This window comes from Apis cerana, linkage group LG6 (genome assembly GCF_029169275.1).
Source record: "Apis cerana isolate GH-2021 linkage group LG6, AcerK_1.0, whole genome shotgun sequence".
Classification (NCBI taxonomy): domain Eukaryota; kingdom Metazoa; phylum Arthropoda; class Insecta; order Hymenoptera; family Apidae; genus Apis; species Apis cerana.
The window spans coordinates 14,974,053-14,988,492 of NC_083857.1; the positions used below are offsets into that span (position 1 = coordinate 14,974,053).

At 23.3% G+C, this 14,440-nt stretch overlaps 4 protein-coding genes across 16 annotated transcripts; 2 read left to right on the forward strand and 2 right to left on the reverse strand.

Moving 5' to 3' along the window:
• Positions 1 to 1,084: 1,084 nt before the first annotated feature.
• Positions 1,085 to 3,233, reverse strand: LOC107999712 (uncharacterized). Its single transcript, XM_017059709.3, has 2 exons — positions 3,094 to 3,233; positions 1,085 to 2,979 (listed from the first exon to the last, which is right to left on the reverse strand). Exons 1-2 carry the CDS (start codon positions 3,109 to 3,111, stop codon positions 1,714 to 1,716), a joined length of 1,284 nt encoding a protein of 427 aa, XP_016915198.1. The 5' UTR covers positions 3,112 to 3,233; the 3' UTR covers positions 1,085 to 1,713.
• A 514-nt stretch (positions 3,234 to 3,747) lies between these two features.
• LOC107999709 (ATP-dependent Clp protease ATP-binding subunit clpX-like, mitochondrial) lies at positions 3,748 to 8,523 on the forward strand. Of its 10 annotated transcripts, none has more exons than XM_017059705.3 (7): positions 3,748 to 3,889; positions 4,815 to 4,973; positions 5,106 to 5,303; positions 5,393 to 5,541; positions 5,626 to 5,815; positions 6,018 to 6,919; positions 7,094 to 8,523. In XM_017059705.3, exons 2-7 carry the CDS (start codon positions 4,904 to 4,906, stop codon positions 7,343 to 7,345), a joined length of 1,761 nt encoding a protein of 586 aa, XP_016915194.1. In that variant the 5' UTR covers positions 3,748 to 3,889; positions 4,815 to 4,903; the 3' UTR covers positions 7,346 to 8,523. The 10 variants fall into 10 exon arrangements, with proteins under 10 accessions (XP_016915194.1, XP_061932617.1, XP_061932615.1 ...); XM_062076633.1 differs by having other exon boundaries at positions 7,098 to 8,523; XM_062076631.1 differs by having other exon boundaries at positions 5,626 to 5,803.
• Positions 8,524 to 8,730: 207 nt separating this feature from the next.
• On the reverse strand, positions 8,731 to 10,636 carry LOC107999713 (mitochondrial outer membrane protein SLC25A46). The gene is made up of 5 exons (XM_017059711.3): positions 10,471 to 10,636; positions 10,072 to 10,354; positions 9,905 to 9,961; positions 9,554 to 9,830; positions 8,731 to 9,467 (listed from the first exon to the last, which is right to left on the reverse strand). Exons 1-5 carry the CDS (start codon positions 10,634 to 10,636, stop codon positions 9,057 to 9,059), a joined length of 1,194 nt encoding a protein of 397 aa, XP_016915200.1. The 3' UTR covers positions 8,731 to 9,056.
• Positions 10,637 to 10,713: 77 nt separating this feature from the next.
• Positions 10,714 to 14,185, forward strand: LOC107999711 (asparagine--tRNA ligase, cytoplasmic). 4 transcript variants are annotated; one of them, XM_062076636.1, is made up of 10 exons: positions 10,714 to 10,851; positions 11,172 to 11,498; positions 11,596 to 12,006; positions 12,070 to 12,227; positions 12,302 to 12,445; positions 12,746 to 12,894; positions 12,988 to 13,116; positions 13,245 to 13,494; positions 13,582 to 13,845; positions 13,909 to 14,185. In XM_062076636.1, exons 2-10 carry the CDS (start codon positions 11,465 to 11,467, stop codon positions 14,038 to 14,040), a joined length of 1,671 nt encoding a protein of 556 aa, XP_061932620.1. In that variant the 5' UTR covers positions 10,714 to 10,851; positions 11,172 to 11,464; the 3' UTR covers positions 14,041 to 14,185. The 4 variants fall into 4 exon arrangements, with proteins under 4 accessions (XP_061932620.1, XP_061932621.1, XP_061932622.1 ...); XM_062076637.1 differs by having other exon boundaries at positions 10,724 to 10,851; positions 11,220 to 11,498; XM_062076638.1 differs by lacking the exon at positions 11,172 to 11,498 and having other exon boundaries at positions 10,832 to 10,851.
• The last annotated feature ends 255 nt before the right edge of the window (positions 14,186 to 14,440 follow it).

A 14,440-nucleotide genomic window follows, 5' to 3' on the forward strand; every position in this document is an offset into this window, starting at 1 on the left:
ATTAATTATATTAATTATTTTAATAAATTATTTTGAATAATAATAACAAATATAATAATAATAAATGAAGATTTATATGAAGGTAAATTTTTCATTAATACTATTAGTTATACTTATTGGTAATTATAATATAAGAAACAAAAAAATCCTATATGATATCAATTATTTATAATGTTGATTTATTTTAAAAGTTATTATTATATTAAAGTAATATCATGCAATTTTTTTGAAAATTTGGAAATAAATTATATTGAATGAAAAAAGAATACAAATATGTAAATTATATGTAGTTTATATCACAAACAAACAAGTTGATTAAATACATTATATATGTAAAAACTTTTTAAATGTATTTTATTCCCAAATTTTCTAATGATATTACAAAATATATTAAACTAACCTTTCTATAATAAGTTAACCTTTCCTATTCTTGTTAGAAATTTATGCAATTAAAAAAAAGTATAATAAAAATATAAAGATTAAAAAAAAAAGTTTTAAAAACTATGATATGAAAAAATTTTCAGAAAAAAATATTTCTTTATATAAAATTCCTTATACAAAAAAAAAAAAAACAATAATAAGAAATCCTTATTATATATTAAAAAATTAATTTCTTATGATTAAATAATTAATTTATAAAAATTAAATTTTTTACAATTTAGAATTTTTTTATCTTATTGCCTTATTTTGTCAAATATAACAAAACTAATGATAAATATATATATATATATATATATATATATATATAAAAATTGTAAAAGATCTTACAAAATGTTATGTAAACACTACATATATTATAATTTAAGAAAAAGTAAAATATTTCTTAAACTTATAAAAAATATAAAAATTCTATCTCTATTTTATAATATAAAAACTATACCTTTAATAAATAATAGATTTAAAACAATTCATGCAAAACAAAAAAAATGTGGAAAAAATTAATATTAAATTCAATTAATTTGCAAACGCGGTTTATAAAGATTTTGGTCAACATAAAAATAAAATTTTTATAATTATTTTTTTTCATGATTCTATAATTAATACATATGATATTGCAATGTACAATATTTGAGTAAGAACAAAATATTCTCAATTGTTTAATGAAAAATGCAATTATCGTCGACTACAATCAATAGATATGCCTCAAAATACATTGATATACGTTGATATACATTATATATGATGTTCCTATATAACCCTCATTAATATGATGGATCTAAAGATCAATTAACTAACAACGAATATAATATATGTTGAGACAGAAAGAAAGAAAGAAAAATAGAATCATCATTGTAACAAACTGGTCATACAGAAATTATAAAAATCATTTTTAAGCGCTGGACGCCCATATAATTGAAAATACATTTTCAATTACAATATGACTTTTATGAAATATCTTACTCATTTTGTATGAAAATTAAATTATTTAAATAAAAATAAAAATATACAATATCCTATAGTTATTAATGACTTAATAATAATTTTGAACTACATTCAATTTACAAAAAAATTAATTTTACTTTAAAATATTAATTCTTTTTTTATTACATACTAGTTATTAATTTAATAAATAAAATGCTTTTTTATCATTAAGAAAAAAAGCATGAAAAATGCATTGAACATATGTATTTTTTTTTTTACTAATGTTGATGATATTAATCTTATATATAAAAAAATGTATTTAATATAAATATTGAAATTCATTATCCATTTTTAATCTTCATCAAATTTAATCTTTTTTCCTTGAAATTCTTGTTTCATAATATTTTGTTGTTTTTTTTTTGCAGCCCAAGAAGGATGTAAATTATCGTCTTCTGCGATACATGTGCTTTCTTTATTGATTTTCTTTTTTTTTCCAATTTGTATATTTTTTTCATTTTGTTTTCTATATGTATTAGTTTTTTCTATCATATCATTTGGATTGTGAAAACCTGCATTGTTTATAAATTGTTTTCTACTATGCTTTTTTTCTTTGCTTATTTTTTTACTATATAATTTATTCTTGTTTTCAATTTGAATGTTTTTTCGTGATTTAAATACGTGATTAATTTGTTCACTACGCATGCTTTTCTCTTTAGAAAAAAGTGTTTCATTTGAACATGAAGTTACTTCATTTGCAGGTAGAAAGAAATCATCTATTTTAGTTGATGAATCTATGAATTCCATGGATTCGTTAAAAGATTGTGGATTTTCAGTATCTTTACATATATAATTTTGTTCTTTTGTTTCTTGTAAAATTTCTGTAAATCTTTTAACAGTGGCTTCATTACTAATGACTTTAGTAGTAATCTTAAAACTTTGATCATTATTTATAGATTGTATTTCTATATCTTCAATTTTTGATTTTTTCATCGAATTATCATTATTTTCTTCAACATTTGTTGTTTGTTGTATATAAGCAGTACAATTATTGTCTGCATCTTTCATATTCTCTTTATTTATTTTTTCTATGATATTACTTGAATCATTTTTTAATTGTTTTAAATTTTTTTCTGAAAAATCTGTAAAACAGTTTTGTTTTTTTTCTTTTTTTAAAATGTTATTTGCATCATTTTTTAATCGTTTTGAATTTTTCTCTAAATCTGTATAACAATTTCCTTTTTTTCCTTTTATTGAAGATTTTTTTTTTCTCCAAGAAATATATTTACTATAATCTGGAAATTTTTTCTGAAATTCTATTATTCTCAAACTTAAAGATTTATGACGAACAACTTTTATCATAGCTCGAGTTCCATCATCAGTCTGTGGATTTTGTAATATATTCTGCAGATATTCGAACTTAACAATTCCGAATTTTGATATTTCATCATCTTTGATATGTTTTAATGCAAATACTTCCTTTAAAAGTTTCTCTGCTTTATTCTTATTTTTTTCCAATTGCTTTTCGTTACTATTAGTACGTAACCTTTTCGCTTCTCTAATTAATTTATTTATTACACAAATGCGAGCTTGACGAACGGATTGTCTCAATAGAATAATCTAAAAAATTAATAATATCAATAAATAATAAAGTATATCATATAACTAAAATTATAACTAATTGTTTATTAATTTCAACAAATGAAAAGGTTATCAAGTATATTCAAAACGTACCTCGTTATTTATTTCCATTTTTTCCTGTTACTTTGTCAAAAAGGTCATCAAAAAGGTTAGCAAACCTTAAATTAATAATCACTATTTAATAATATATGACTTTTTTTTCTCTTTTTACAAATGCGCTTTCATATTATATATTTAAGTACTTAAAAGAGATTATTTTATATATAAATATTATTTATAGTTATAAATATTAAACTTAAACAAACGTTTAAATATAAAATGATTGCTTACACATCAAAATATACATGACAATATGATACAATCATACAGAATAAGTTATTCATAATAAGATATAGAAGTGGGAGAAAAAAGGTAGGAATAATGGAAAAAGAAGATAAGATATGGAAAAAAAAGCTGAACTTAAGTTAAATTTATTATTGGTAGAAATTGTTTAAAAAAATAATTAAAAAATTGATAAAGAGCTAAATAAATAGAAGTGTGATTATTGGAATACATTCAAATATTTTTTATATATATAGATATATTTTTTTATACAAAGTATACACAACATATCAAGCGCCCTCGAGTGACCGTGTGTACAGATTTACTGACGTTTTGTTATTTCATAAAAACGTCATTACTTTTAGAGTGTGCTCGTGTAAGAATGTTGATAAACTTTTATTACAAAATCTTACAGTAAATATATGAAAATTGATATCTATTCAAAAAATAAAGTGAGTGAATTGACATGAAACAATTATCTACTTGAGTTATTGAAAACAACGCACCAGCCATCAGCAAGAGATCGTGATCGTGATTGACTGCACATATATATTCGCCACGTATGTAGGTACGTGTGTACAAGATCATACCATATAATTCTTCAACATTTTGGTGGTTTCTAGATATTTCATTAATATGGAGGTAAATTGAACATTGTTTTCAAACGAATTTTAAAATAGCAAATGTAGTATCGGAAAGTTTCGAAAGAAAGTCAACAAATGACCTTGAATCATGTTTTGAGTGATTGTTGCACTTCGTAGTGCGATGTGTCAGACATTCGTGTTTTTAGATTAATTTATTTATTTGATCCATTTTCGATAATTTATTTATACAAGATTTTTTTGGATCATTGGATTTGTTATATTTTGTGGAAGAAATGAATAAATTATGAATAATAACGAACGATTTATACATTAATGTTTATTTGGCAGGTTAGTATTTTCGATATTTTAGTACTTTCGTTCATTGAAAGTTGCCATTCTAATGTTTATTTTTATATTAACAAATATTTATATTTTGCTTTCCGATGCATACATTATAATTATATTTTCATTATCCAAAAATCCAATTCGCAGTATTATTCCTTTTCTATTTTGATTTGATTTTTGTTTGTTGATTAATGATTATTATTATTGATTATTTGATAAAAAAAATATTGAATGAAAATATTTTATGCTATTTGAATAACTCTTTTTCTTTCTTATTTTTCTCTTAAATTTTATTTAATTTTATTTGAATTTATACAAAATAAAATTTAGAATTATTTATAAAATATAAAGTCATAAAATTGCACTATATCATAAAGTTTATTTTATGAATTGTTATATATACAATATTATATTATTTTAATTTATTTGTATAATATTTTTATTATATAAATAATAATATATTAGATTTTTTATTGTTCAAGTTTTTTTAAATAATACAATATAAATATATTTTTGTAAAAAATATAAAACTATTTCATTCTAATATATTTTACTTTGATTTAGGCTTTGTTTCAAGTGCACACTTTAATAATTACTACAAAATCTTTCTTTTTGTCTTCTACATTATATTTGTGTAAGAAAAACAAACAAAGATGAGTTGTGTTCGTTGCTGTGTCATCAATGCTGGTCGTATTGCATCTTCAAATCATGTAACAAATCATGGTGAGCATATAATATATATAATATTTCAAAATATATATTATTAATTATTTGATTTATTTTAATAAAAAATAATTATTTGTTTATTATATATTTATATATATTTATATTATATATTGTTTATATATTGTATAGTTCACAAAATTGTGAGGGTTGCTGTTATTAGATCATTAACAATTGGTAATACTTTGGGAAAAGCACCTAGTGAACCCACTCCACCTGGTAAAGATAATAGTAGTGGTGTGTCTTCTGTTGGAAATGGTGGAGGAAAGAAAAATACTCTTACTTGTCCAAAATGTGGTGATCCTTGCACACATGTTGAAACTTTTGTGTGTAAGTAAATAATTCCTTAATAACTTTTTCCGCATAAATTAAATATAAAAATAATATTTTTTTCATCATAAAAATATCTTTTTTATCAGCATCAACAAGATTCGTTAAATGTGAAAAATGCCATCACTTTTTTGTTGTATTATCAGAGGTAGATTCGAAAAGAAGCCTTAAGGAAGCTTTAAGACCAGATGATACCAAACAAGGATTTTACAGGAAACCTCCACCACCACCAAAAAAAGTAAATTTTAAAAGAACAAAGGATTTCATATATAATTTTACAATATATTATTATATTATATCTATTAATGTATATATTTTACAGATTTTTGAGTACCTAAACAAGCATGTTATAGGTCAAGAATATGCTAAAAAAGTTCTAAGTGTTGCTGTTTATAATCATTATAAACGAATCTACAATAATTTTCCAGTACAAAATTCAATGCAAAGTTCTATTAATACAACTGGTTCACAAGATTTAAATCATCCTTTCACACATAGAGGTCTTAAACCACGTAAATAATAATTTTTCATTTTATATGTACAATAATATGTTTTTTTGATAATAACTAATATTCAACTTATATGGTTTTTCCAATATAATGTTTTTTGTTTTTAATTTAAATTGTTATTAAAATAATTTTTAAATTAATATGTAAATTAAATTAATTATTTCAATATAGAAAGTTTAATAATATTTATCTTTTATTATCATAGATTTATTACACATTTCAACAATTGGAAATTCGCTTGGTGTTGGATTTCAACAATATCCTGCAGGAAACGAACATAAATCAGCTGAAAATCAATCAATTTCCGGATCTGATATTCTTGATAGTAAGCAACATCAATTAAAATTAGAAAAAAGTAATATTTTATTACTTGGTCCAACTGGAAGTGGAAAAACATTGCTCGCGCAAACAATAGCTCAATGTTTGGATGTACCTTTTGCAATTTGTGATTGCACGACACTGACACAAGCAGGATATGTCGGTGAAGATATAGAAAGCGTTATTGCAAAACTACTTCAGGATGCCAATTACGTAGTAGATAGAGCGCAAATGGGTATTGTATTCTTAGACGAAGTTGATAAAATTGGTGCTGTTCCTGGCATACATCAACTGCGCGATGTTGGCGGAGAAGGTGTCCAACAAGGAATGCTGAAAATGTTAGAGGGTACGATTGTGAATGTACCTGAAAGAAATAGCTCTAGAAAATTACGTGGAGATACATTGCAAATTGATACTACAAATATTTTATTTGTTGCTTCTGGTGCTTATAATGGATTAGATAGGTTGATTTCACGGCGTAAAACTGAAAAATATTTAGGATTTGGTGCATCACGATCTTTTGAGAGTCCAGGAAGAAGAGCTGCAAATTTAGCAGATGTTGCAAACATGTCACCTTCTACGGAAAAGGATAATAAAGAGAAAGATGTATTGCTTCAGCAAGTTGAAGCAAGAGATTTGATTGATTTTGGTATGATTCCTGAATTTGTTGGCAGATTTCCAGTTTTGGTACCGTTTCACACTCTTGACAAAAATATGCTCGTTAGAATATTAACCGAGCCGCAAAATGCTATGATACCTCAATATCAAATGTTATTTTCAATGGATAAGGTACAAATTATCGTTTTAATAATCTCTTACTATATTACTATATTAATTACTATATTAATATAGCATATCATATGATTTAATAATTACATTTGTTAATTACATTTAAAATTATATTTATTTAATTCTTGCATATATGCACTTTAAGATTTTTAAGTTGTTTGTATATATTCATAGGTAGACTTAACTTTTACATCTGAAGCTTTAAATGCAATTGCTTCATTAGCAATGGAAAAAAAAACTGGTGCAAGAGGGCTTCGAGCTATTATGGAATCACTACTCTTGGAACCTATGTTCGAAGTACCAGGTAGTGATGTAATGTCTGTTCATGTAACTGAAGGATGTGTGCGAGGACAAGAAAAGCCACAATATATCAGAAAAGGTGATGTTACTGAGGAAGAATTACATGCTCAGCATATACATAATTAACAAATAATTCATGTTGAAGATACATCACATATTTGATCGATTTTTTAAAAAAATTGTTCAAAATTCACATTCTGCAATATTTTTTGATCTAATATAAATTTGTAAATAATGTGTTGCTGTAATCTATGTTTTTTTAATGAAAAAAAAACAAAAGATTACATCACACAGATTATATATATGGCAATTATAATTCTATATTAACTTATTTCATAAAAAGTTATAGATAGGTAAATCAAATCAATTGTGGTATGTATTTTGTGTTCAAGTAATTCGTAACAATATAAAAGATTTTGTTACTGAGTTGTTCTTAAATATATATATAAAGATTATATATAAAGATATGTGTGTGTAAACACATATATATAAAAACTATATAAAAAAATTTCATTTTACAAAATGAAGAAAAAATTGTGATTTTTCTAAATTAAAATCATTTAAATATACTTTATATCAATTAAATATACTAGATTAGTATATTATAATGCAAAAATAAGTTGTAAATGCAATATTTTTACATCTTCTTTTTGCATCTCTAATTATAATTTATGTGATTACTCTATATGCTATTATTACAGATAGAAAACAAAATTAATATCTGTTACTTTATGGATACTATATAATATTATGTAATATAAATGGTTTCTATACATACCATATTAAAACTATTTAAAAATATACAAAAGTTACAAATATATGATCAAAATTGCACGAAACTAGTACAGATACATTATATATTGTTACATAAATATATCTTGTAGAAAACAAAATAATCTAAAATAGATTCAACTTTTACTTTGATACTATTTCTAAATGATTGAAAGAATTTAAACAAAAATTTAGAAGAAAAATTTTTTATCAAATACTAAATAAAACATATTTTAAAATTGAGAGTGAATATATTTAAATATAGATGACAAATTTTATTGTCGAATAAAATGGAAAAAAAAAAAATAAGATTTTAAAAAATCTAAAAAACTGCATGTATTTTCTGAAAATGATCATTAAGTACTTCTTAGTGACAGATTTTATTGTCAGTTATTTCATTTCATTTTACATATATGAAAACTAGATGTAAATGAAAGGCTGTGTAATATATGATGCAAGTTAAAAAAAAACTGTATACATATAAAATTGTAAACAAATGTTGAAAGTAAATATTATGTTATATTTTCAAAAAATACCAATATATTTATTTTTCCATTATAAAGACTTGAAAATCATAAAGCGTAAAACAATTTTCTAGCTAATTTAGAATGATTTCATAACTTGCATCTTTACAATTTTTAATTTTTATGACGTAAGTATTTTAAATAAAATATAAAATGAATTTTTGCAAAAAATTTATAAAATAAATATATATAAAATAAATATAATTTTTTCATATATACGATTTTAATAATAATATTTTTTTATTTCTTATTTAAATATGTATATTTAAGTTTCATAAATTATATATACAATAATTTGGAGAAATTTAATTTGTTTTTTTGTTTTGCAATAAACCGAAAGAGATTAAAGTGTTTAAAATTACTGAAAGTGTTACATTATTGATTTGATTTAATAATAGTAAATGAAAAAAATAATTAATATAGTATAACAATTTTATATATATATATATATATATATGTATATATATAAATACAATATGTATTATATATCTAGATTGATCAATACACGCAAAGGATATTACTAAACTAATATTAATGCTCTTTTATATATCATTATAATACCATTGTGGTGGATCACGTGTTGATTTTGGTTTTGGTCTTAATATTGTTCTTAATTCTGTCAGTACCCATTTAACAACCCGCACTATAACAAGATTTATGGAAAATTCCAAAATAAGAGCACCAAATCCTTTATATAAACCAAGAGGACCTTCAGTAGATATAATTGTACTGTAACAATCGCTTGCACCACTATATCCTGTTAATAATGGTGTTACGCTACGTCCTGTATCCAGGTTATCAATAATAGTTCGTGTACCCTGAAGATGAAGTCTGTGAATCACTGTTTCCCAAGGATAAAACAATGCTTCTGCCATAAATGTAGAAATTAATGATGACTGTAATTCTATATCTTGTGCAACAGTTTCTGACAGCAAGTCTCTGCTATATGCACCCTTGATATAAATATAAATAACATTTAAATACATAATTTTATATAAATTCAAGATAAAATTTTATTTTATTAATAAATAAAACATACCCTTAATTCTTGAGACTGTTTTTGCCTAATATGCATAATACGACTAGTAACTCCTTGAACAGCTAGAGTAAAAAGATATTTGGATACTCCATAAGCAACTGTAGGTGGCAGAAGAGAATAAATGGGAATTAATCTGCCTTTATTGCTCACTTCAACTAAACGAATTGCACCATCTCGAAAAACATCTAATATTCCAGGACTTTCAGATGCAATTTCAGATTGTACTGTTTCCACTAATGATGCAGAATAAAATGGTGTTACTAAACCTATAGAAACACTGTCATATTTTCTATTAATTTCTTCTGTAATTTTTAAAACAAGAGAAATGTAATAATATTGGTATATTATTACCATTTAAGAAGCACATGTTGACCAAATGCTTTCAGTGAACTATTACATGTTATTTCTCTGAAATTAATAAATATTTCATTATTATTATTATTGTTATTATTTTATATCTATTATAAAAATTTAAGAGAAATTTTTATATATTTAAGATCATACAAAGATCACCTTACTTTGGCCATGGTGTTATTTTAGAAATGAAATCTTCAATAGCTAATAACATTCCTTTTACAAGCAGTACTGATCCAATTCCTTTCCATAATGTATTTATTCCTTGAGTTTGATGAAGCCGTACAACTACAGGTACTAAAGTAATTGGTATTATATGATATTTGTTCAATCCAGGATTTACTTGACATTGTCTCCTTAGAACAATAAGTGGATGAACTAATAAAGTTTCAGTAATTAAAGTTGCTAATCCACAACCAGCAACCATATATTTTTTTACAGCAAGATCTGTACAAGATATTTATTTTTTTAACTTCATCAAAGATTAAAAATTAAAAAATTTTCTGTTTAAAATGATATTTCTACTATATTTTAATAAATTTCATATTTTGATTAAAACTGACCTCCTTCAGAAGGAGGACTATCTTCAACTAAAGGATGCACAGCAGGAACTTCCAAAGGACGAATAACCTCTTGTGTAAGGTAAGTATGAGGAAAATTACTTTCAGTTTCCCAAGATTTAATAGGTTTTCCTCGATATACTCTTTCGTAACTTTCCAATCCCGCCATTGTTTAAGAGATTAATTCTTAAAAATTGTAATTCTATACATTCTGTATTAAAACTATGTAATTCAATCAATTTCTCATTTCTTTTGAGTCGACTCCAAAATGATGTTCTTCTATACCACTTGTAAAGTTGGTATATATGATATACGATCATCACATCGCGCAATCTAGTGAATTACAAAAAAGCAAACGTAACTAAAAAATTATTATTTTTTAAGGTAAATTTAAGTATTTCAATTTTTCCATCTTGTATATAATGTTAAATATCATTCAATTAATGTAACAATAGTAATTTGTTTGTTTCGAATATTAAGATTGTTTAATCAATATTTTTGATAAACAATATATTCTTTATTATAATTATTTATTTTTATTACAACATTATAAAATATAAATAAAATAATTTAATAATTATTGTTTAATATATAAAAAAATAAGTATATTATATTTTAATCAAATCATATAAATATTATATAAATTTGAATTACAATATAATACATAAAAGTAAATAATAATTTCATTATCTATACTTATATAGAAGTGCAATGCTTTTATGCAACTTAGTATATGATAAAAATATATTTAGTGTATTTAAGATATGCTGAACTTTATCGAAATAAGTTCTACATAAGTATGCATATCTATATTGTATCATCGACGTGGAAATTACATCATTCAAGTTTCAATATTTTCAAATTATATTGAATCTTATATTCTTGTATCATAAAATTATAATCTTATATGGTAAAATTGTGTTATTACAAAATTATATTATTTAAAATAATTAATTATAATACAATAAATTTAAAAAAATTATAATTAAAAAATAATATGCCGGCGATGGAGTCTTCTGAATCATTATTGGGTAAAATATTTGTTTTTTTAAATTTTTGAAAATAAAATTTATCATAATTATTATTATTTCGTAAAGGAATAAAAAAGTTTTATATTTTTTTCTTTAGATGCAATTTATATTTCTCAAAAGAATGGAAATGATGAGACAGGTGATGGTTCTAAAACTAATCCTTTTAAGACAATTTTAAAAGCAATGTGTCATGCAGGAAAAGAACCTTTTCCACCAATTTATCAAAATTCTCCTAAGGATGATAAAGAATATGAATTAGTATCAAAATCTCAATTAAAAAAAATGCATAAAATTTGGGCAAGGAAAGAGTATAAAAATGAAGATAAACAAAAAAAATTATTAGAGGATGAAGAAAAAAGATTGAAAAATTTGGAAGAAGCTAAAACAATTATAATTCATGAAGATAATACTTTGCCATCTGCAATTTGTATAAAAATTCGAGAAAGTATTAAGTATCGGGATCAACGGATAAAAGTTTTAGGATGGGTACATAGACTTAGACGTCAAGGTAATATAATTTATATATTATGAATTATATTTACTTTAGAAATTAATTATATAATATTTTTAGGAAGAGCACTTATGTTTATCACTTTGAGAGATGGAACAGGTTTTTTGCAATGTGTATTTACTGATACTTTGTGTCAAACATATGATGCACTAACCTTGTCTACTGAAGCTTCCATTGAAGTATTTGGAACTCTCAAGATTGTGCCAGAGGGGAAAAATGTATTATTTCAAATGTATTTATAATTTTAATAAAAGCTTTTTAATTTTTTTAACTTTTAATTCAATTTTTTTAGGCTCCAGATGGGCATGAATTGCATATTGATTTTTGGAGATTAATAGGAACATCTCCTCCTGGTGGTGCAGATTCCATTTTAAATGAAGAAGCTCTTCCTGATGTCCAGCTAGATAATAGACATATTATGATTCGTGGTGAAAATGTATGATAATTATGATAATATATAATATACATATATATAATATATATATATATATATATATATATATATATATATATATATATAATATATGTAATATATAATAAGTTATATATAAAAAGTATAGTAAAGTTTAATTTTTACTATTCAATTATTATTATGGATAATTTTAATTAAAAAAATGTAAAAACTACAAAAGAAAAAATTGAGATAAAGGAGTAACATTATAATTTATTATTTATTACAGAATAATTTTTATTACATGATATCATATATAATGTAACAAATTATAATGTATTTTAGACATCACGTATATTACGTCTACGGTCTGTGTTGACTCAAGCATTTAGAGATCATTTCAATGAAAGAGGTTGTTATGAAGTAACACCACCGACGTTAGTACAAACGCAAGTAGAAGGAGGTTCAACATTATTTAAGTTAGATTACTTTGGGTAAGCAGTATTTAAATTTAATTTGTTCATTTAAAAATATTGTATTTTTAATATAATTTAATTATTATTCGACAATGTAATCTTTCATTATAGTGAAGAAGCATTTTTGACTCAAAGCTCACAGCTTTATTTAGAAACTTGTCTTCCAGCAATGGGCGATGTATATTGTATTGCACAATCTTATAGAGCAGAACAATCTAGGACTCGAAGACATCTTGCAGAGTAAATATACAGAATTTGAAGCTTCTTTATATTTTTTAGTGGTATTTTTATTTATATATATAGATATATAGATATATAGATATTATTGATATTACAATTGTTATATAAATCAAATTTTTATCTTTCAGATATACACATGTGGAAGCAGAATATGCATTTATTACATTTGAAGACTTATTGAATCGATTAGAAGATATGATATGTGATGTCGTTGATCGTGTGCTTAATTCAAATCTTGGTTATCTTATTAAAGAATTAAATCCCGATTTTAAAATACCAAAAAGGCCATTTAAAAGAATGGATTACAAAGATGCAATTGAATATCTTCGGGCTAATAATATAACCAAAGATGATGGAACATTTTATGAATTTGGTGAAGTATGTTCAATATTTTTTAAATTTTTTAATTATTATTTCACAATGACGGAATTAATAATTTTATCCATTAATTTTTTTAATTTATAGGACATTCCAGAAATGCCAGAGAGAAAAATGACTGACACAATAAATGAACCTATAATGTTGTGCAAATTTCCTGCAGAAATTAAGTCATTTTATATGCAACGTTGTGCTGATAACAAACGTCTTACAGAATCAGTGGATGTACTTTTACCGAATGTTGGTGAAATAATTGGAGGTTCGATGCGTATATGCAATTATGATGAATTATTGGAAGGCTATTCTAACGCAAATATTGATCCAAAACCATATTATTGGTATACTGATCAGGTAGGTATCAATTTTCATACATGATAAATATATGAATTAATTTTTCATGCAATCTTTTTTTAGCGAAAATATGGAACTTGTCCCCACGGAGGATTCGGATTAGGTCTTGAAAGATTTTTATGTTGGCTTCTCAATAGGTATCACATACGCGAAGTATGTCTTTATCCACGATTTTTGGAACGTTGTCGACCTTAAATTGCATTATTTATATATAAATATTGCATATTTATATCGAATATTTATATAAAAATTAAATCTATTATAGATAAATTATCTAAGCTTTTAAATTAATTAATTCAATTATAAAAATATTTCATGATTAAAACATATACTTATGTAACTTTTGTTTCATTTATAAATCTATAATTTTATATTTTTTATTTTAAATAGAATACATAAAAAGTTATAGTAACATATAAAATGCAGGATAAATAAATTAATCATAAATCCTTATCCTAAAAAAAATCGAAATAAACTGTTTCTGAAATAAATATCGAAAAAAAAATGACAATAATATCTGATAAAATAAATGTAAGAATTTAAAAAGAGAGTCAAAAAAGAGAAAATATAAATTAATAAATTAAAAAAGAGAAAA